Source organism: Bubalus bubalis, chromosome X (assembly GCF_019923935.1).
Source record: "Bubalus bubalis isolate 160015118507 breed Murrah chromosome X, NDDB_SH_1, whole genome shotgun sequence".
Classification (NCBI taxonomy): domain Eukaryota; kingdom Metazoa; phylum Chordata; class Mammalia; order Artiodactyla; family Bovidae; genus Bubalus; species Bubalus bubalis.
In genome coordinates, this window is record NC_059181.1 from 140913557 (window position 1) to 140936336 (window position 22780).

The 22780-nt window shown below is 39.0% G+C and overlaps 1 protein-coding gene across 3 annotated transcripts in view; it reads right to left on the bottom strand.

The window, feature by feature from the left end:
• GPC3 (glypican 3) overlaps positions 1-22780 on the bottom strand; it is a 459758-nt gene that overhangs the window by 154943 nt on the left and 282035 nt on the right. For all 3 annotated transcript variants that reach the window (XM_025277126.3, XM_044937481.2, XM_044937482.2), the window contains exon 4: positions 5494-5627. In XM_025277126.3, coding sequence (XP_025132911.1) covers positions 5494-5627 — 134 coding nt within the window. The remainder of the gene's footprint in view (positions 1-5493; positions 5628-22780) is intronic.

The following is a 22780-nucleotide window of genomic DNA, read 5'->3' on the forward strand; positions in this document are numbered from 1 at the left end:
ACTCAGTTCAGATTTCTTTTCTTTGTGCTAGTAGCACATGACAGACAACAAAAAAATCTCCACTCATGAAATAAGGCAGTCTGCTCAACTGAATTGTCTCTGGTTAAAAAAAGGAAAAAAGTTTGGACAATTAGTTGCCTGGAATGGAAAAAACAATTTAATTGAAGGGAATGTTCTTTGATTCCAATTCCACTTTATTCTAATCATACATGTCAAACATATCATTTGACATATAAATAGTGGAGCCATAGGCTCTCGCTTGGGACAAACCCAATGCTTGCTCACAGCAGTCTACTCAGGAAAAAGAGTCTCTTCAATGTGTTAAATGTGGAACTAAAGGACAGGGCCCCTTTGCATGCACGAACTATTTTGAAATGTTGCAGATGGGCACACGTGATCTTCCCTGGGGTCTCCCACCATCCTCAAGAGGAGAGTCCCCTTCTTGAGTTGAGGGGGAGGGGATTCCCTTGGCTTTCTTGCAATGATTTGCTTGGGCCAGGCATCAAAGCAGCACTAATTGAAAACCACTGCAAATAAAAACAGCCTTTCATCCCCAACTGCAGATCTTGAACTTTTCTCCTTTATCACCAGGATTTTTTTTTCTTAATATAAAATAATATGAGCTCAAAAAAATTGAAAACACAAAAAAGCATGTAAACTAAAATAATTATCATTAGAATGATGCAGAATCGTGCTTAATTCTGCTGCAGAGAACCTTTCACAGTCTGACCCTAAACTATCATTTTCTACCATTCCAAAGACTAGCCCAGACTTTTTCTCATACTGTTCCCTTTGCCTGGAATACACTCTTTTCCTTCTTTCATTTGTAGAATTTCTGTTCTTCCTTCAAGGCTCAACTTAAGAGTTACCTTTTCACAAGAGAGCTGCTAACTTTCCCATCTATGATGCTGCCATTCTTTTGTACATAGCCCTGTTTTGGTACTCACCCATCAATGTATCAAAATTGTGTGTCTCTGTCTCCCTAACTAGGCTAGGAGCTCCTCCTATTTATCAGAGCCTAGGCCTTATACCAACATAGATGGTGTTGACAAATGTTGAAAGCAGCAGAGTTCTATTTTGGGCAGAATGACTTGTACCAGACCTGAAACTCATTGATTCATTCAGGACATGTTTTGTTGTTTTGTTCAGAGGGGGGAAGGCACCACTGAGCTTACAAAGCTGCCCGGCCAAACCAGAGCAGCAATCGGAGAGGCAGTGGGAGTAAGCATTGATTCTGGACCAGGGAGCTGAGATCAGCTTTTGTTCTTTCCCTTCTAGGTCATTACTAGTGTCACCTAATCCATTGCCCCTTTAGGCCAAGTCAGAGAGGAAAGGGAGGAGGGGGAGTGCAGGACAAGGGAGGCTGGAATACATAGATGTAATTTCATGAGGGTAGAGGGACCATGTGACTTTCTCACGGGTTAGCAGTTGGGCCAGAAGCTTGGTATGTAGATGCTGAATGGACTATATTCGACTACAGATTTTGTGTTTGGAAAAGGGAAAGATAGTGCTCATGTCATAAAATACCAAACTTTGGGGGGATATGCAAATGACAAGGTAAGTAGTATCATAGGGGAAGTGGTGAAAGAGACATTCATTAGAGCAAAGGAGGGTCAGACTGACATCTGAGATGTGCTGAAAATGTTCGAGTTGGAAAGGGCTGTGAAAATATCATTTCTTCTATTCTGATTGTCCTACTTGTACATCTTGTCCTATCCTCACTGGTTGAAATCTGATGACAGATATTTTCAATATTTGTATCTCCAAGGATTGCTGAGTCCCATACTTAGACCACCAGTTGAGTTATCAAATCGCCTTTAAATTGAACTAAGCAATTTCTAAGATTAGTTGTGTGTTGCAAACTACCCAGTTGGGGGCAGACAAAACAAACAGATGATTTCTGAATGCTACCAAAGGAATCCTGCATTTCTTTGTGTGTTTTTATTTTAATAAGGCAATGGAGCTTTTCAACTCATAATCATATTCAGACAGCTTGCTTACAACCGCCACAAACTGAAAGCTACAATAGGGCTCCTTTCCAATTATCAGAGGATGGCCCTGGAGCATGGGTGTGAGGGGTGCTGGAGGCACATATATTTTTTGGACAGTGTAAAATGCTGTGCAGAACAAAAAGAGAAATTTACAAAGGTACTACCACTCTGCCCAAACAAGCCCTCTTAATAACATCAGATTGCAGGGGGCAGTGCATTTAGCAAGAGAGCATCTTAACCTTCAATTCTCCACTCTCCCTAAGAGGGTTTACAATGCCTATCTGAGAGAGTTAAATGAAATCAGATACTCTCCTGTTGCTTTGTTTTCTTATTCCAGCAGAGAATTCAGAAAGAAGGGCTCCATCTCAGTTTTGCTTCAGTTTGCAAAAAAGATGAGAAGCATTATGGGGTGGGCTCATGTTTCCAACACCCAAGGAGTCCTACCTGACTGCAACTTATTCAAGTCTACAGGTTTTGCCATTTTTCTCACTACCCTTTCTTTTCTTTGGCGGTTAGCAACAAATTCAAAAATGAGTTTAACAAAGTGCCAAATCTGGGTGCTCAGCCAGGAACTCATTTACCAATTTTTTTCTTTTCCCTGGAGGAATCAACACCCATAGAGCTCTCCCCAATAAGGCAAAAGGGGATAGATCTCACAGAGCCCAAGATAGAAGGCAGCAGGATCTTAATAAACCTATTTACTTATAAGTGTGTTTAGGTTGACAGAGTAAACTCAAAATGTGACTGGAATAGTGTGCTATTTTGAAAAAGCTTTACATGTGATTCTGTTACAAATTAATACACCATATCTCCCATGAAGCCTCCACTCTATCTGGGCAGAGCTCTCTCCTCCCTTGTTGGCTGCCTCCATAGACACTGCACATTCTTTTGCACTTATAAAACTGGTTTGAAATTATTTGTACTTAAGTCTATTTCCACATTAGACTGATTTGGCAGAGCAGAGACTGTGTTTTGACTTTCAGTGCCCAGTATACATTTTGGCACATAATAGGTGTTTCCCAAATTTCTGAACTGAACAACAGCAGCAACAACAAAATATATATATATACACATACATACACACACACATATATATACACACAGTACTATATATGTAATTTATATTATGCTGTAAATAAAAATAAATATAACAAACAAACATTACAATTTCTGTTTCATTTTATGTATTATTTATAAATAATTAACACATATTATATAAATTCCTCATTTCAGTGCAATATGCAAGAGATTTCCACTAGTTAAAGATCAACAAGTAATGTTAATTTCTCAGGTGGTTTGGGCAGAGTGAAAGCAACGGAGAACAATGGACAGGGGACAGACAGAAGCTAAAAAGGGCCTCGAGAAATGCCTTAATTTCGTCTTCCCAGAAAGACAAAAATTTCCCAAAGAACCCCTTTGCTCTGTGGAAATGGTTCTCAGAGCACTCTGGTGCCAGGACCCCTGAGATGGTTTTAAATATGTCCAAGGACTTTCTCAGTGGTCCCGTGATTAGGACTCCACACTTCCACTGCAGGGAGTGCAGGTTTGATCCCTGCTCGGGGAACTAAAATCCCGCATGCCTTGTGGCACTGCCAAAATAAAAAATATGTCCACAAAATCTTTGACACTCCTCTATTCAAGAGGTGGAGCTCAATTTCCCTCCCCTTGCATGTGGACTAGAACTGGTGACTTGTGTTTAACAAATCAAATACATCAGAAATGACAGTGTATCACTTCTGAGACTAGGTTGTAAGAAACATTGCGGCTTTCTCCTTGCTCTCTCTCTTCCATGGCTCACTTATTCTGGGGAAGTCAGCAGCCGAGTTATAAGGACACTCAGAAGGTCCGTGTGGTAAGAAACGGAGGCCTCCTTCCAATCAACTAACTTGTTCCACGTGTAAATGAGTCCCCTTGGAGGTGGACCCTCCTGCTTCCCGTCACCTGTCAGTGGACTGCAGCTCCAGGAAACACCTTGACCGAAATTTCTTTGAGACTAAGGAGCACCCAGCTAAGCTGCTCCCAAAGTCCTGACAGAAACTGGGAGATAATAAATGTTTGTTGTTTTAAATAACTGTTTTGTTGTCACTTTTTATATAGCCCTAGATAACCAACACAACCCAAAAGGTTCTTAAGAATTGTTGAGGACCCCGAAGAGCTTTTGTTTACATGATATATAGTGACATCTACGGTTTTAGAAATTAAAACTCAGGAAAAAAATTTTAATTTATTATTAATTTTAAACCAACAAGTCTTGATATGTTAGCATAAATAACATTTTAATGAAAAAAGTGTGAAAAGCAGTAAAGCTTTTGCGTTTTTGCAAAATATCTTCGCTGCCTGGCTGAACAGGAGACAGCTAAATTTCGGCATTGGTTTCTATATTTAATGTGTTGTCATATATTATTTTGGTTGAAGTGTATGAATAAAAACCAGCTTCACACAGATATGTAGTTAGTAAAAGGAAGATCTTACACACCTCTGAAAGAGTTTCTGGGACTCCCTGAGTTCTCAAATCACACTTCAAAACTGCTGCTCTAGGGAAACTAGAAATGTATTAGGTTGGAAGTCAACAAAGAAAATGGGACTTCCTGAAATGCTTTGGAGGACTGTCTCTCAAGTGGCCTTACTGCCCTCTCTCGCTCTAAACTGTATCATATATGCTTAAGAGTTGCCATTTCAAAATCTCCTGTAGTAAATGGGTATGAAAGAAAATAATTTAGTCCAAATCTGAGACTGTTACTTATTTCATCTCTTAATTTTCCATCTCTAGGCCAATCTCTCCCAATCCTCTCAAAGTCATCACAAGGCTAAACTCATGCCTAGCTATTCCTGAGCCAGTGGCAGGGTTGGCTACTGGTGCAGTCCTTTTGGGGAAATCAGTTCTTCAAGATTTGCACTGAACTTCCCAATCCAGTTTTTATGCTTTATAGGAAGGCATGAAACTATAATAGGGAAGGGGGGAATCCAGATGGGGGAGGGAAGAATGAAAAGAATAAGAAACTTTAATTTGGTCCCTCAACTGCTGTCTTAAGGAACTGAAACCAAATCCTTCATTTTATCATTCTTAAAAGAGTGTGTAGAGTGTACACTGTAGGTGTGTACACATCAGAGTGTCTTGCCAGTTTCTCTTTGGTGAACTCACCCCAGACTCAATGTCTGGGAATTGGGAAAGACACAAACCAAGCCATGGAATTGTGAGACCAGATCATAAATAAAAAAGGTTTTGCTTAATCAATAAAAATCTTGGGAAATCTATTCCACTCTGTGTTGCTGTACTGGATATTTACATATGGTAAATTTACATTTAAATATGGCTTGGATATAATACAATATCTATTTTCTTTTAACATTAACAGAGGATAGAATTTAATTAATTGAATACTCTACTCAGAAGAACTAAATAACATGTATTTAAGAAGCTTCACTCCAGTGGTTTTTGATCTTAAAACACAATTGATAATTGTATGCTGAAATCGAGAAGGAAAAAAAAAAACCCTCTCACCTTCTTCGGCTGGATAAGGTTTCTTCACGTTCTACACGAGCAACTTTTAATACCTTCTTGTCAATAAATAGATCTTCAGGATAATAAGCAGATCTATATTGACGTTGTTGAGAATGGGCACATAACTTGCCAATCTGAAAAAAGAAATGCAATATAATTATATGATACTTTCACAGATATGATAGTAGAAACAAATTCTGAAAAGCACTTCAATTTCTTCCCCAATTTCTTTTTAAAGAGCAGAACGAAGCTATTACTGGAGTCAAAAAAGGTGATACGCTTTTAAGGCAAAGAACCAGGAAGGCTGAAGACCGGCGGGGGCACTCTGGGTGCAGTCTATTCACAGATTTCCTCAGATGAAAATGCCTTATTTCTATAGTGAAGTACACGTTAGAAAGGACCCTCTACACAGGACTTATGCTACTGATACCTTTCAATGGCACTTGATATTTATCCCTAGGAAGTTCACAAATGGAAACTTTCAAGTTTAGGAAGGTTTGGTGTAGGAAGTGAAGGGGTGTGTGGGAGATGTACAGAGTAGTCTGTTAATAGAAGAGCAACCTCCTGCACACAAAGTGATCTGATTCTTCTGAGCATTTTGCTAGCTCTTTTTAAAATTATATAAATCTCAGGTGTACAGCATTAGAATTTAAAGCTTAGCTCTATTACACTCAGAGCAATGATAAAAATGGCATCAGCTTTCTTATCTCAAATCTAAATGATTTGGTGAAAATATTTGTAGATTTGTTATTTGTTCACTTTCAGTCAAAAGCCTGAATAAACTTCTATATAAGTATGAATATTAACATATGTTTCCCTTTGTGCCAGATGCTATGCTTCGTTTCCTTGTGTGTTATTTTAATAAGGCAACTCACTGTGTGCTAAGTCGCTTCAGTCGTGTCCAGATCTTTGCGACCCTAGGGACTGGAGCCCATGAGGCTCCTCTGTCCAGGGGATTCTCCACGCAAGAATACTGGAGTGGGGTATCGTTTCCTTCTCCAGGGGATCTTCCTGACCCAGGGACTGAACCTACGTCTCTTTACATCTCTTGCACTGGCAGGTGGGTTCTTCACCACTAGCGCCACCACTTTAATAAGGCAGAGGGCTTTTCAATTCATAATCAGATTCAGACTTCCCATTTTATAGCTGAGGAAACTGAGGCTCAGAGAGGTGATGTGACTTGCCTGAGACAAAGAGGCAGTGGATTCAGCGTCTGACTTGGAACCTACATGTCTGACTTCAAAGCTAATGCAACATCGCCTTCCAAGAAGATAATGCTTGGTTTCCAGTTGCTTACATTCTATGTTTTGGGGGATAAGAAAGAATTCCCAGTTCTCAAAAACATAGACAAGGTTTAAATATAGATTGTATACTTTAGGGAAAATACTAGAGATACTTTGTGAAGACAAAGGTTATATCTTTGTCAACTTCTATACCTCCATGGAATTCACACTGGATTTTATACATGGTTAGGCATTTAGTAAAGACATAATTGAAGTGAATTGAAGGAAAATCCTAGTATCTGATCTGGCATACCATTCTACCGAGAGGCCATGGGCTCTGAGTGCTAATCCCAGCTTTTGGATTTCTGAAGATGGTCCTGATCATATTCACTAAGCTATCAATCTCTTAATAAAGGGACAAATAGCATGTAGCTGGTATAGCTTTGGAAAGTTATCCATATATAAATGAATTTTTGAAGTATAAAAAAATTTAGAATCCGCAGTAATATCACCTCCATTTATGAAAGACAGCACCTATATAGCATGATATTCAGACTACCTCTTCTCAATAGTTTATCTTAATGAGAATAAAACAAAAGTTGCAGACATTTTAAAACATTCCATTTGGCTTTGGAATGTATGATACTGTATTTTTCAGATGTGTTTATGTAATGTCACTTGACTTGGGCTAATTAACTTCAAATGAAGAGTCTATTTTCTGAATTCGCCCCATTTGATGGCAGTCTGGTAGGGTACTTTAGGTAGGGGCTGCGTGGCTGCACTGGGGAGTTAAGTTCTAATAACTTACATAATGCAGCTACAAATAACTGAGGGCAGACTGTGCATCATAAAATTATGTCCTTAGACACATAGGCATTTCTTTGTTAAACTGCACATGACCGTTCATGGAACAAAATCTTGATTTTCCTTCCATAAATATCTATTTATGACTCTGTGAACACATATCAATGTTAGAGTTTATTTCGTAGAGATTCATGGATTCTAATCATCACATTCAGGAGCACAGGACACACTGTCTTCATCAACACCTGTTTCAAATCCAGCACCAAAATCACAATCTTTCACACATCTTGCACAGTAACTTGTCTACTCGCAACCCACAGCTGCAAAATCTCCCTCGCCATTGAAAGTCTGTCCTTTGTATCAGTGAATACTAATTGGACCCCAGCAAGACTTTAAAGTTTTGAGTCCCTCCAAATCTACTGGAAAGGGGGCCAGCTGAAGCAGAAGTAGGAAGGTTAAGAACAAATGAGAATGTAGCAAGCCTGCAGTCTGACCTTTCTTCCCAAGCCACCCAATGTGGCATTATCAAGCCGACTTCCCAAGGCTCTGTGTGGGGTAAGGGGCAAACAATGGTATCCTGCCAACACCCCCACTGCCCCATCTGAAATCTGCCACATCTTATCAGACAGGCTGTATTTTCTTCCACAAATCTACCATGAAGCAAATTCTTCTCATATACAAAGCATTTGTCAAATGTAGACCCCCCTTTGGGCCCTTCTCTCCACATCTTTCTCCTCCACACTGTGTGAGCTGTAGGTGAATATTATGAGCTTATTTTGAGAAGTAGACATAAAAAGAAAACATAATTTACAAAGAGATGTGGTATTCACATTAAAGAGGTCCTTTCAGCTTCCTACTTGGGAAACCTCAGGCTATGCTGAGAGACCTGGCTCTTATTCTATAGCTGCACTTGCTAAAGAAGTCAGCCTCCCAAGTGGCATTTGAGAAATCAGTATCCTGCCCAGGAGTTTTAGACTCTTAAATAAAAAGTGCAGTCCAATTTCTTCTCACTGACTAATGTACCTAGTCAAGGATACCACTACCTTTAAATCTACTTAGTTGGAGTGAATTTATTGGATACGAAGGTGTCTCTATCAGTAGACCGGGAATATAAAACCTTTCTGTTCTCCATGAACTGTGATTCCTAATGGTGCCTTTATTTATGTGCCAGAACCTGTGGCAGGGAAAGCAACAGTGCTCTGAAGTGTTATAAGATCCAAAGTGTTAGAAGAAGCCAGGGCCTCTGAGCATGTCCAGGCCAGCAGGTCATTGTTGGTTCTAGGAACTCTCAGGTGACAAAAAACTCAGACTTGATCTTTCCCTCTAACCAGAGTCCAGAAGCACTGGCTTTGCACATACATGGAGAATATACACTGCTGGGCCCAGCAAGGTATTTGTAAGAGCCCAGTAGACTGGACATCAGGAAGTGTGGCCTAAACCCCACTTCCACCTGTCACTGAGGGAAGGACTTCCTTTTGACCTCCCATAGTTCCAATCCACCTGTAACTCTAGTCTCAAAAGAGGAAGATGTGGTATTTGAAGTGCCATATTTTATTCTGGGCTCCTTTGAAAATGTGGGGATTCCTTTCCCAAGAGAGTAATTTACCGAAAATTTTGAAACTATGCCAAGCATTTGGGTTTGAAGCAATTCATACATACACCCCATAATCAACATGTCAAGAAATGCAGATACTCTACTGATTAAATTCATTCTCAGGCTCCCATTCATTGTTGGTTCTAGGAACTCTCAGGTGACAAAAAACTCAAACTTGATCTTTCCCTCCAGATGGCTGAGCAGAGAAAGAGAGTCTATGTTTTAAGCTTCTCATCAACACCAATGCCTTGCATTTGTTACATAATATGTCTCTCCAGCCTGGTGCTTCACAAAAAACCTCTCCACCCATTCCCTATTGTATCCAGTGAGTCCTACCACAGTGCTCCGAGGCATATAGTACAGGTATTATTGACCCTAAAGAGATAAAGAAACTGAGGCTCACAAAAGTTAAGGAACAAAAACAGAGTCAAATGCCTAGTAAATGGCAGAGCCGGGGACTAGAACCCAGATTTGTCTGACTTTAAAACCTATGGTTTTGTTTTTGCTTTTCCCCCCTATGCCATGGATTTCTATCAAGAGGATTGACTCTGAGGCTTGGTGTGGCCTGGTTCCATAGTCATGTGGACATCCCACCCATAACTGCAGAAAGATAATGATTATGAAACCTCTAAAACTATACTTCAAAGAAGGGCTCGTTCTTAAAGATCAATAGAAAAGTGATACCCAATTTTGACCAAAGTTTCAGAAAGTATTGCTCATGGAATGATTTAAACTCTTTGACCGGCCAGACAAGATTCATTTCATAACCATACCAAAGCACTGAATGTCAAGTTCTGTTGGATGTGGGAACGTGGTTCTCAAGTAGGTCTAGCCTGCTGCTTACTGCCTGCAGGATATCCCTGGACCCTGCCAGGTCTGTTCTGGTATCTGGCTTAAGTATATCCTTTACAGTTTCTCCCCAAATGGAAATTCCAGGTTAATCCTATGGCTACAAGAATTCAAGAGGTTTAAGCTTTTAGCTATAATGGCCTACATTAATGAGTATCTCTGCCTCTCCCCTACTCTTAACTAGCCCTAACTGCTCTCTATTTAAACATCAGATGTATGACTTTACATTCTCTTTCTTAAAAAGCAGCTAAGGAAGGGTGGTGGGGTGGCAGGCGGGTGGGTGTATGTGTGCCTTAACTTATATGGTCCATAACAGAAGGAAGAGCAGGAGGGAAGGGGGAAGAGGAGGAAGGAGAGGAAGCAGCAGAAGTGAAAAGAGAAAAGTTCCCATCACTAAGGCAGTGGTGGGAGCTGAGCCACGACGACACATACTGCCCTCAGCAATCTGACCGCTTCTAATTGGTAAGATGGATATCCCACTGACTTGTCCTGTGAGCAGTACAGCTCCTTTCCTCTCAAGAGCTGTGCCTGAGGCCACCAAGACTTGAGGACCTCTAGGGGACCTTTTCAGTTTTATTTAATGACAGAATAACTACTCTGCTAGAATCCAGCTGATGACTGTGGTCCCAAGGAGTGTTTCTCTGAGAAATGTTGCTAAATAATTCATATAAATTTAGTCTTCCATTGTCGATGGATGTAGCAGAATCCTGAAGAATTAAAAATAAAATATCCTATATAGTTATACAATTTAATATTGATTCTGACCCTGCAGTCCACTCTGGTGGAATATTATGTGTGGCCTTTGTTTTAGGGAACCTTGGGGCTGGCTAGAGGGTAGTGTGGAAAGGCCGAAAGTTTCCAGTTAAATGAAAAGAATGAACTTCAGTTCATTTTGTTCAATTGTCTATCATATCATTGTTCAATTTCACTTAATTAAATCTTAAAAGTTTTAAAACAAAATATACATTGAAATTATGTGATATACAACATAAACTTTTAAACAGTAGCAACCATGCCCATTTAACAATTCTACAGGTATAATAAAAATGCTAATATATGTTAATGTTTAGTCTGTGGTTAATGTTTTGTCTTGTTAATTTCCCCAGGGCTTTTATTACTGATTTAAATCTGCCACACTACTCAACTGATTGCACTGCTTCCACGAACTGCATGGAAGTAGCTCAAATGAATACTGATTAACAGAAATGAACAAACATTTGGCTGGGCCAACCATTCTTATTATATGCTTGTAATCATTACATACATTTTCTTACAATGAGATGGGCATGGCAGGCAGTTTCCACTCATTTTTCCTACAGAATATATGCATATGAGTATTAAATTAATTTATAACCTTGTACTTCGGGAAGAACATCATTATTAATTAACTATTGATTGATCAGGATAGAGAGCACAGAGGATAATGAACAGACCTGGGGACAATGTGAGCATTTTATGCTCCCACAGATTTGCTGTGACTCATCATTAATTGCTTGACCATTAAAATAAAAGCTCACTAATAATCTGTAATGTATTCTGAATCAAGCTATTTTTAAAAATCAGGTGCCACTGTTTGAACATTTCATTCAAGTCAGCTCTTTAAATAAGCTGGAATTTTAAAAAGTGGAACTAATGTCCTATAGATCAGTCTGATGTTTAGTGGAACTATATCACTTACGTGAAAAGAGTCAGGAGACCTGGGTTCCAGTCCCAGTACATCCTCCTACCATTTCAATAACTCTAGAAGAGTCCTTTAATCACCTTCAAACTCGGCTTCGTCGTCTGTAAACTGAAGATAATAATGCCTGCTGTACCTGGCAGTAGTGTGAAGATCAAATAAAATAATGGATGAAAGTGAAATGTCTCCCACATCCAGAAAGAAAATGGACTCATTCATTCCATAAGGCAGAACTGCTTACCTTTGGCAACCCTCTTTGTGAATTAGAATCCTGGCCCAGCTGGTCAGGTACATAGCTACCAATAAGTAATATTTGGAGGAGTTCTTTAAAAGGGGGACTTTGGGGAACTAGTGAAACTGTTTGGTGAGACTGGATCCCCACTCTGAAAGGGAGCTATACTGAGTCTGCCCACATTGTTCATGCATCACAGTCTGATCTGTTTTGCGCTGGGACCCCTGGGATATCCCATTCTGTTCTTCAGGGTTCCAATTATTGATGGGTGGTACATGATCTTCGCCAGTTACTCTGTGTCTCTAACTTGTTTACTTGTGTCCATGGGAATGAATGCTGTGAGGAGGCGAGACAGGTTTTAAAAAATCATTTTGTGGAAGAGACTTTTATTTTTAGTAATTTATAACTGCCATAAGTGGATTCTGAGAAGAAACAGAACCGTGCATGTGTTCCTAAAGTTTATGTAATACCAATCCCTTCCCAGCACCAGGAGCCTAGGACTTTATTGTTTAATCACATATGGCCAATATTGTGGGGGCTAAAAGAGAACTCCATGCAGTCAATAAACTAAATACTGAATTCAAACATCACTCTTTCAAGTATACTCATCTGCTTGTGTTCCCTGTCCCAGCGAACAGGAATCAATCACCTACTCACAATTGCTCAAGCCAGAAGAAATGAAAGCATTTCTGGTGAATTCTCCCTCTCCCTGACTTCTCTATGTCCAGCCACTAAGTCTTATTTTTTTCTCTCATATAACTTTTAAACTTCTGGGCTTTTCTCTATACTCAGCTTTTAGGATACCATAAACTGCCTCAAGAAACTCCAATACTTTGGCCACCTGATCTGAAGAACTGACTCATTGGGAAAGACTCTAATGCTGGGAAAGATTGAAGGGGAAGGAGAAGGGGACGACAGAGGATGAGATGGTTGGATGGCACCACCAACTCAATGGACATGAGTTTAAGTAAGCTCTGGGAGTTGGTGATGGACAGGGAGGCCTGGCGTGATGCAGTCCATGGGGTCACAAAGAATCGGACACGACTGAGAGACTGAATTGAACTGAAACTGCCTCTTAGAGCAGTGCTTCTCAAACTTGGATATGCATACAAATCACCTGGGATCCTACACAGTTAGATTCGAACACATACAGTATATCTGGGGTGAGGTCTGGGATGAGCAGCAAGGTCCTTGGGCTACTGCTAAGTCACTTCAGTCGTGTCCGACTCTGTGCGACCCCACAGACAGCAGCCCACCAGGCTCCCCCGTCCCTGGGATTCTCCAGGCAAGAACACTGGAGTGGGTTGCCATTTCCTTCTCCAATGCATGAAAGTGAAAAGTGAAAGTGAAGTCGCTCAGTCGTGTCCGACTCTTTGCGACCCCATGGACTGCAGCCCACCGGGCTCCTCCGTCCATGGGATTTTCCAGGCAAGAGTACTGGAGTGGGGTGCCATTGCCTTCTCCGAAGGTCCCTGGGCAGTGGTTATCAAAGTGTGGCTCCAAAACAAGCAGCATCAGTATCACCTGGGAACTCATTACAAATGCAAATTTTAAGGCCTGACCTTAAACCTATTGAATCAAAAACCCTGGGAGTAGGGTCTGGCCATCCTCCAGGGGATTTTGATACACTTCAAGTTGGAAAACCACCAGTACATAGATGAGCCCAGCATCCTCTTGATTGGCCTTCCAACCTCCAGTTTTGACCTCTTTCAATTCAGAGGAACCTGACATGGCTACAGTCCATGGGGTTGCAAAGCATCAGACACGACTGAGCGACTGAACAACAGCAAATTCATTCCCTTAACAGCAGTTCTCTGAGACCCTCTCAGGAAGTCCTAGAGGTCAAATCTATTATCATAATAGTACTAAGACTTAACTTGGTCTAGTCCCTCACAAATACATTGAATAATTTTCCAGAGACGTCATGTTGTATAATGACATCATTGCTCTGGAATATGTGGGTCTAGGTAGCAGGTTTAGGGCACAAATATATTTTATTTCAGAGGTTAATTTATTCTCAGTCCTTAGTGCTCTCATTGGCTATTTACTTAGGTTATGCCTACTATAATTTTTGTAACTTCATTATCATTTAATTTTAAAATCCGGAAGCTTTGTGTCTATGTGAAAACACAGTAAGTAACTACAGTTTGTAGTCTTATTTGCAATAATAAACATTTTCTGAAAAAGTATTAAGATTAACTATAAACAAAAATACAACAAAACCTCATTCCTTTGGCCTTATATACATTAATAATTCATCATAGTATGTATGATTCAACATTTCAGAATACGATTGTAGTGTGAGCTAAGTTGTAGTCATCTTGAAAATCATTCAGTTTAAAGAAAAAGGAGTAAAAAAAGGAGTTAAATATTTAAAAGAAGTTATGAGCTCTTTAAAAGTCAAAATTTGTTAGAGCTTTTCAAAATAGAAATGGAAAAACAACTGAAGCATAGTTTACAGTAAGCTGTTATATTACAGTAGCTGGAGAGTTACACATGGGGTGAAGAAACGAATAAACACGGAAGGATTGATATTTGCTCAATGTCTACAGGATGAAGACTCAATAGGAAAAAAAAAATCACACCACCTTCCAATGAAAGAAGGTAACTCACCAAATTAAAGATTTAGCTGCAAACATAAAGATGGAGTTATACCTCCTCAATTGAGTTTTTGCCTTTCAAATGGACAAGTCTACACTCATGAGCTGGACCTGCTATTTTGCTTATATCCATCCAGTATAACTAATCATCGAAGATCTATGAGAATTTGGGGGAAAAACATGAGCAGTGTGGAAATACTGTGTTGAATAATGTTGAAATTCATGATTTATCTTCAAAAAACTATGAGGGCATTTACATTGATGATGCAAAAGATATAGGAGGTAAAACTGCTGGCAGCTTAGCATGAGTCAGGTTAGAGACACCAAATTCTTAATAGTAGTCACTGTACTTCCCACTGCTAAGCACTTCTGGTTTTTAAAAAAGCCAATTTCACTTAATGCACTTGAAGAAACAGTAAAAATTTTAGTAAATGTTCACCCTTGGAAAGGAACAAAATAAGCCGGTTACTTTAAAGAAAACAATTGACAGTTTGTAACCAATGATAAAATTTGCATTATCAGGGCTCCCAGTTCCACATGTAAGGAGTTTGGAAGTTGCCACTCCATCTAAAAAACAAGTAAGAAGCTAAACAAGACTGAAAATTCAACTCTTTCCAGATCTATAAGAGAGGAGGGGAGAGCTGGTAAACTACTACTACCAAAATGAGAGAAACAGATAGCAAATAGAGGGAGTAAGGGCTTACAAAGCACAGACTTAGGAGCAGAAACTGCCTTGGGAACCCAGGGCTGGAGTAGGAAAACAAACTGTAACTGGCAAACTGCTAGAGGCTCAACAAAGACAACTTTGAAAGTTAAACTCTCCAGAGATACCTAGTCATAAAGGCACCCCAACAATGTGAATTTTACCTTCAGGAGTTTGACCAGCTTCCCATAGTAAATGTCTGAGAAAAAAATTCCTCATGCTTCCAGCATGGAGAAAGGGAAAGGAATCATTTTGAAATACACCAGAGCACTCTGGTCTTCTCAACAAGGCTTGCCCTCACCAGAAACCAATTAACTAAAGCCTAATGCTATAGGGTATTTTCAGAACCTAACTCACCTGGGCAAGAGAAATACCCAACTCCAGCCCACTCTAGCCATCCTGTCCCACCTAATAGCGGAGGTGGAATTTTAAAAACTGAGAAACAGTTGGGAGGTTTATGCTCCAGAGGCTTAGGCTCATTAAAAGTCCAAGACCTAAATATAAGACTGTAGACTGCCTCCTCTTCCCTACATCTTACTATCATATCATTACAGGCCTATTTATAGCAGTTCCTTTTAAGCAGTAGATCATGTCCAGCTATCAAGAAGAAAATTACAAGGCATACTAAAAGGCAAAAAGCACTAATTAAAGAGACAGCAAGATGTAGGAATTATCAGGCTGGGAATTTAAAACAACTATGACCTATTAATAATGGATACAGTAAACAGTACCCAAGAACAGATTGGCAATGTAAGCACAGAGATGGAAATTCTAAGAAAGCCGAAAAGAAACACTAAACAGAAAACTACTAACAGAAATGAAGTATGCCTTTGATGGGCTTATTAGCAGATTGGACACAGCTGAGAAAAGAATCTCTAACTGGAGGATATGTCAACAGAATGCTCTAAAACAGAAAAGCAAAGAGAAAAGAGACAAAAACAGTAGAATATCTAAGAACTGTGGGGCAACTACAAAAGGTGTAACATATACATAATGGGACTATCAGAAGGAGAAGAAAGAACAGAAGAAATATTTAAAATAGTAATGACTGAGAATTTCTCTAAAGTTAGACACCAAATCATAGATATAGAAAGCTTGGAGAACATCTAGCAGGATAAATGCACCCCCTGCAAAAAAAAAAAAAAACAAAAAAACACAAAAACCCACACATAGGCATACAATTTTCAAAATACAGAAAATCAAAGATGAAGAAAAATTCCTGAAAGAAATCTGGGATGGAGGAAATATCCTACTTATAGAGAAACAAAGATAATAATTATAGCTGACATTTCTTTAGGAACCATGCAAGCAAAAAGAGAGTGGAGTAAAAATAAAGTGTGGAGAGAAAAAAAATCACCAATCTAGAAAGTTGAGAGTAATCTGAAAAATTACCATTCAAAAGTGAAGGAGAAATGAAAACTTTCTCTGACAAACAAAAATTAAGAGAGTTTGTTGCTGGTAGACCTGCCTTGCAAGAAATGTTAAAAGAAGTTCTTTAGAGAGATGGAAAATAATATGGCTCAGAAACTTGGATCTATATAAAGAAAGAAGAGCACTGAAAAAGGAATAAGTGAAGATGAAATAAAAACAAAACCTCTTTTCTTACTCTTAAACTGGAGAAGGCAATGGCACCCCACTCCAGTACTTTTGCCTAGAAAATCCCATGGACGGAGGAGCCTGGTAGGCTGCAGTCCATGGGGTCACTAGAGTCGGACACGACTGAGCGACTTCACTTTCACTTTTCACTTTCATGCATTGGAGAAGGAAATGGCAACCCACTCCAGTGTTCTTGCCTGGAGAATCCCAGGGACGGGGGAGCCTGGTGGGCCGCCGTCTGTGGGGTCGCACAGAGTCAGACACGACTGAAGTGACTTAGCAGCATATATAAATGAAATGAATGACAGCAATTATACAAGAAATGGGAGTAAGTAATTGGGATTATTTCGTTATTATAAGGTATTCACACTATCTGCAAAGTGGTGTAGTGTTATTTGAATGTGAACCTGGATTAGTTGTAAATGTATATTGCAAACTCCAGGGCAACCAATAAAAAAAGCTTAAAAGAACTAAAATTGATAGACTAAGAAAGGAGAAAATAGTGGAGTCACATAAAAAGCTCAGTTAAAACTACAAAAAGCAGGAGAAGAGTGGAAGACAAAACCAAGAACAATGTACAAGGGCAGCAAATAGAAAACACGGTGACCAAGACATTCATACATACATAAATATTAACTTTGAATGTCAGTGGTCTACATGAATTAACTAAAAGACAGAAATTTTCAGGGTAGATCAAAAACATGACCTAACTATATGTTGTCTACAAGAAACCCACTTTAAATATAAAAACCCATAGAGATTAAAAGTAAATGGGTGGAGAAAAATGTACCATGCTAACACTAATCAAAAGATAGCAGGCACAGCTATACTGATTTCAGATAGAGCAGACTTCAAAGTAAGAAAATTTATCAGGGATAAAAAAGGGCATTACACAGTGATAGAGAGGTCAATTCTCCAACAATTCTTAACATGTATGTGCATAACAATAGAACATTAAGCCACATGAGGCAAAAACTGATAGAACTGCCAGGGAAAATAGATGAATCCACTATCATAGTTAGAGGCTTCAACACACCTCTCTCAGAAATAAACAAATCCCAGCAGGCAGAAAATCAGTAAGGACATAGTGGAACTTAACAACACTATCAATCAACTGGATATAATTGACATCTATAGACTATGTCATCTACCAACAGCAGAATATACATTCTTCTCAGATACACATGGGACATTCACCAAGATGAACCACATTCTAGGCTATAAACACATCTTAAAATGTTTAAAAGCAAAGGAATCATATAATATCTACAGTTTGACCACAAAAGAATGGAATTGGAAATCAATAACAGAAACATAACTGGAATATTCCAAAATACTGGAAGATAAGATAACATGTTTCTAAATAACACTTTGGAGAAGGCAATGGCACCCCACTCCAGTACTCTTGCCTGGAAAATCCCATGGATGGAGGAGCCTGGAAGGCTGCAGTCCATGGGGTCGCTGAGGGTCAGACACGACTGAGTGACTTCACTTTCACTTTTCACTTTCATGCATTGGAGAAGGAAATGGCAACCCACTCCAGTGTTCTTGCCTGGAGAATCCCAGGGACGGGGGAGCCTGGTGGGCTGCCGTCTATGGGGTCGCACAGAGTTGGACACGACTGAAGTGACTTAGCAGCAGCAGCAGCAAATAACACTTTGGTCAAAGAAGACTAAAAGAAGATGAAAATACAACTTAACAAAATTTGTGGGATGCTGTAAAAGTAGTGCTCAGAGTGAAATGTATAGCATTAAATATGTAATTAAAAAATCAGAAAGTTCTAAAATCATACGTTTCTACCTTAAGAAACTAGAAAGTGACAAGCAAATTAAATCTCATGTAAGCAGAAGAAAAGAAATAATATGACTTAGAGCAGAAATCAGTAAAACCGGAAACAGGAAATCAATAGAGAAGATCAATAAAACCAAAAGCTGGTTCTTTGTGAAAATTGATTTAATTGATAATCCTCTGGTCAGGCTAAGAAAAAAGTAGAGGACACAGATTACTAATAACAGAAATGAAAATAAATTAAAAGGAAATAAGGGAATACTATGAACAGCTCTATGCCCACAAATTTGATAACCTATATGAAATGGACCAATTCCTTTAAAGACATAATCTGCCAAAACTTACACAAGAATTAGATGATCTGATTAGAACTACACCTAGTAAAGAAATTGAATCAATGATGAATATCTTTCCAAAGCAGAAAGAACTAGGCCCAGATGGATCACTGGTGAATTCTATCAAACATTTAAAGAAGAAATTATGCCAATTCTCTACAATCTCTTTCACAGGATACAAGAAAAGGGAACACCTCTTCACTCACTATAGGAAATCACTGATACCAAAATAGCTAATGAACATGAACATGCTTGTGTGCTCAGTCGTGTCCAACTCGTTGCAACCCCATGGACTGTAGCCTGCCAGGCTCCTCTGGCCATGGGATTTTTTTTTTCAGACAAGAATACTGGAGTGTGTAGCCATTTCCTTCTCCTGGGGATCATCCCAAGCCAGGGATCAAACTGGAGTGTCCTGGGTCTTTAGTATTGCAGGCAGATTCTTTACCCGCTGAGCCATTGGGAAAGCACCCCAAATAAAGACATTATATTAAAAGATCTTTCATATTATAAGTGATAAAAGAAATACAAATTAAAATGAGATACCACTACACACCTATTAGAAGGACTGTAGAATTATTCTGGCTATTAGAATGCCCCAAATCTGTAAAACTAACAACACCAAATGCTGATGAGGATGTGGAGAAGCAGGTATTCTCATACATTGCTGGTGGGACTGCAAAACGGTACAGCCATTTGGGAAGACAGTTTGGTGGTTTCTTGCAAAATTAACCACACTCTTACCACATGACCCACCAATTGCACTCCTTCCTAGTTTCCTAAAGGAGCTGAAAACTTATGACTACACAAAAACCCACACAAGGATGTTTATAGAAGCTTTATTGCATAATTGCTGAAACTCAGAAGCAATCAAGATGTCCCTTAGTAGGTGAAATGAGTAAAAAGTTGTGATACAGTCAGACAATGGGATTTAGTTCAGCACTAAAAAGAAATTAGCTATGCTATGTTAAGTCATGTCAGTTGTGTCCGACTCTGTGTGACCCCATGGATGGCAGCCCACCAGGCTCCCCCGTCCCTGGGATTCTCCAGGCAAGAACACTGGAGTGGGTTGCCATTTCCTTCTCCAATGCATGAAAGTGAAAAGTGAAAGTGAAGTCGCTCAGTCGTGTCCGACTCTTCACGACCCCATGGACTGCAGCCTACCAGGCTCATTTGTCCATGGGATTTTCCAGGCAAGAGAACTAGAGTGGAGTGCCATTGCCTTCTCTGGAAATTAGCTATAAAGCCATGAAAAACATGGAGGAAACTTACATGCATATTAGTAAGTGAAAAAAGCCCATATGAAAAAGGCTACTTACTACATGATTCTAATTAGATGATATCCTGGTAAAGGAAAACTATGGAGACAGTGAAAAGATCAGTGGTTGTCAGGGTCGGGGGTAGGTGCAGACATGAATAGGCAGAGGATAGAGGATTTTTAGATGAGTAAAAGTACCCTGTATTATATTACATTGATAGATATATGTCATTATACTTCTGTTCAAAGCCATAAAACACATAATATCTAGTGAAGCCTAACATAAACTATGGACTTTGGTTGATAATGATGTTGCAGTGTAGGTTCATCCTTGTAAAAATTTTTTAAAAAGAAAAAAAATAAGGACTAGCCTGGTAAAATGGGGAGAGTTATGCATGTTTGAGGTCAGGGGCTATATAAGAAATCTCTGTACCTTCCTCTCAAATTTGTTGTAAACCTGAAACTGCTCTAAAAAATAAAACCTTTCTTTTTTGCCACATTGTGCAGTATGCAGGACCTTAGTTTCCCGACCAGGGATCAAACAAGTGCCCCCTGCAATGGAAGTGTGGAGTCTTAACCACTGGACTGCCAGGGAAATCCCAATAAAGTCTTTCAATAAAAAAAAGCTTCCACTATCAAGTAAAAATCAGGATTTGGTAAAACTTAGTTCTTCCACTATGAGCTTTACAGCTTTTGATGAGGCTGTGGTGATATTAACGCCTATGGTATTTTGATATTGTACAGTGAAGCATGTTAACCTTTGGCAGATCTGCATAACTCAGTGAACCCCATTTTTCAAATGATACAAAATCACATAATGGCTAAAGATCCACTAAAACTGCAAGGAAGATTTTTTTTTTGTAACAGAAAATAAAAAGTTAATTGATATGTTTCAGGTTCCATATTGCAGCTAACCTTTAAGAAACTGTCACTTAAAAAAAAAGGAAACTGTCACTTGTCAAATTTTTATGTAATATCAGAGAATGCCTTAGTTATCTTAAAAGCATATTAAAACACTGCTCTTTTTCCAACTGTTTATCTGTGTGAGATCAAATTTTCATCAGTTTAACCACACTGAGTGCAGAAGCAGATATGATAATCCTACTATTAAGGATTATTAAGTCTACTAGTAAGTCAAAAGAAAAAGATTTACAAAATGTAAAACAATGCCACTCATCCCATTAAAGGATTTTGTTTTGGAAAACGTATCTATTTTCTTAGAAAAATATATGTGAGCATGATGACTTTACTATTTGTTTTAAGAAATCATTTGTATTTATGTGGCTTGTACCAGCTCTTAGTTGAGGCATGGGAGATCTTTAGTTATAGCATGTGGGATCCAGTTCCCTGAGCAGGGATTGAACCCGGTACCCTGAATTGGCAGCACAGAATCTTAGCCCCTGGACCACCAAGGAAGTCCCTATTATTTTTTAAATAAAATAGTAAATAAGTATTTTAAAATCCTGTTTTAATTTCTAATACAATAAATAACAATAGATATAATTCACATAAGCAAGTCTCTTTGGAGGCTTCTATACTTTTTAAGAGTGAGAAAGAGTCCTGACACCAAAGGTTTCCTGCATACTAACACCCAGAATAATCAGAAAACAATAATTTATAAGTAAATTACAAAGTATTTATAGTAAATAAAGCATTATTTATCTACTGTGTTTGGAGAGCTTCACAGGTAGCTCAGTGGTAAGGAGTTCACCCTCAATGAAGGATACGCGGGCTCAATCCCTGGGTGGGAAAGATACCCTGGAGAACGGCATGGCAACCCACTCCAGTATTTTTGCCTGGGAAGTCCCATGGACAGAGGAGTCTGGCAGGCTACAGTCCATAGGGTTGCAAAGAGTTGGACATGACTTAGCAACAAAACAACAACAAAATGTGTTCTGAGTGCTGGAGTCACAGCAAAGATAATATCATTACTCAGCTTAAAAGCCTTCAGTGGCTTCCCATAGCCTTTAGGATAAAATATATATCTTACCTTCACTTACAATATCCTTGATGATCTTGTTCCTGCAAAACTCCGAGCTTTGTGTCTCCCTCCTCCCATCACATTTTATGCTGAGTTCTTTCATAGCATCATAAGCTTTTTACACATGCTCTACATTCTGCCTGGAAACCATCCCCTTTTTCTTTGGGTTCCAATTTATATTTGACTTCCTTCCAGAAACTTTTCCTGTCCCCCAAAGTCTGGATTTGATCTAATTCTCTAATCTCCTACAGTCCTCTATACTTCCCTGACCATGGTACTTATGACACCGCATTGTAATATTACTTCTTTGAGCCTGTCTGTCCACAAAGGTGTAAGCTTCACAAGGACATAGACAAAAGCAGTCTTGTTCATCACTGAATTACCAGTGCTCAGCAAAACTCTCTACTTATTAGGTGATTAATAAATATTTGTTGAATGAATAATAAATTAAGCAATAAAATGTTATATAACATATGTATCAAAATACCAATCATAGGACATCAGCAAAAATTTCTGCATATGTATCTAGGAGAAATCTCTCCTTCAAAAAAGCTGTGAAAAAACTGGAAAAAAAAGTCAGAATCAACATTTTCATAGCTCGAGAAATTAACAAAAGGACTGCAAAGATCCAAGGAGTATTTATTCAAGA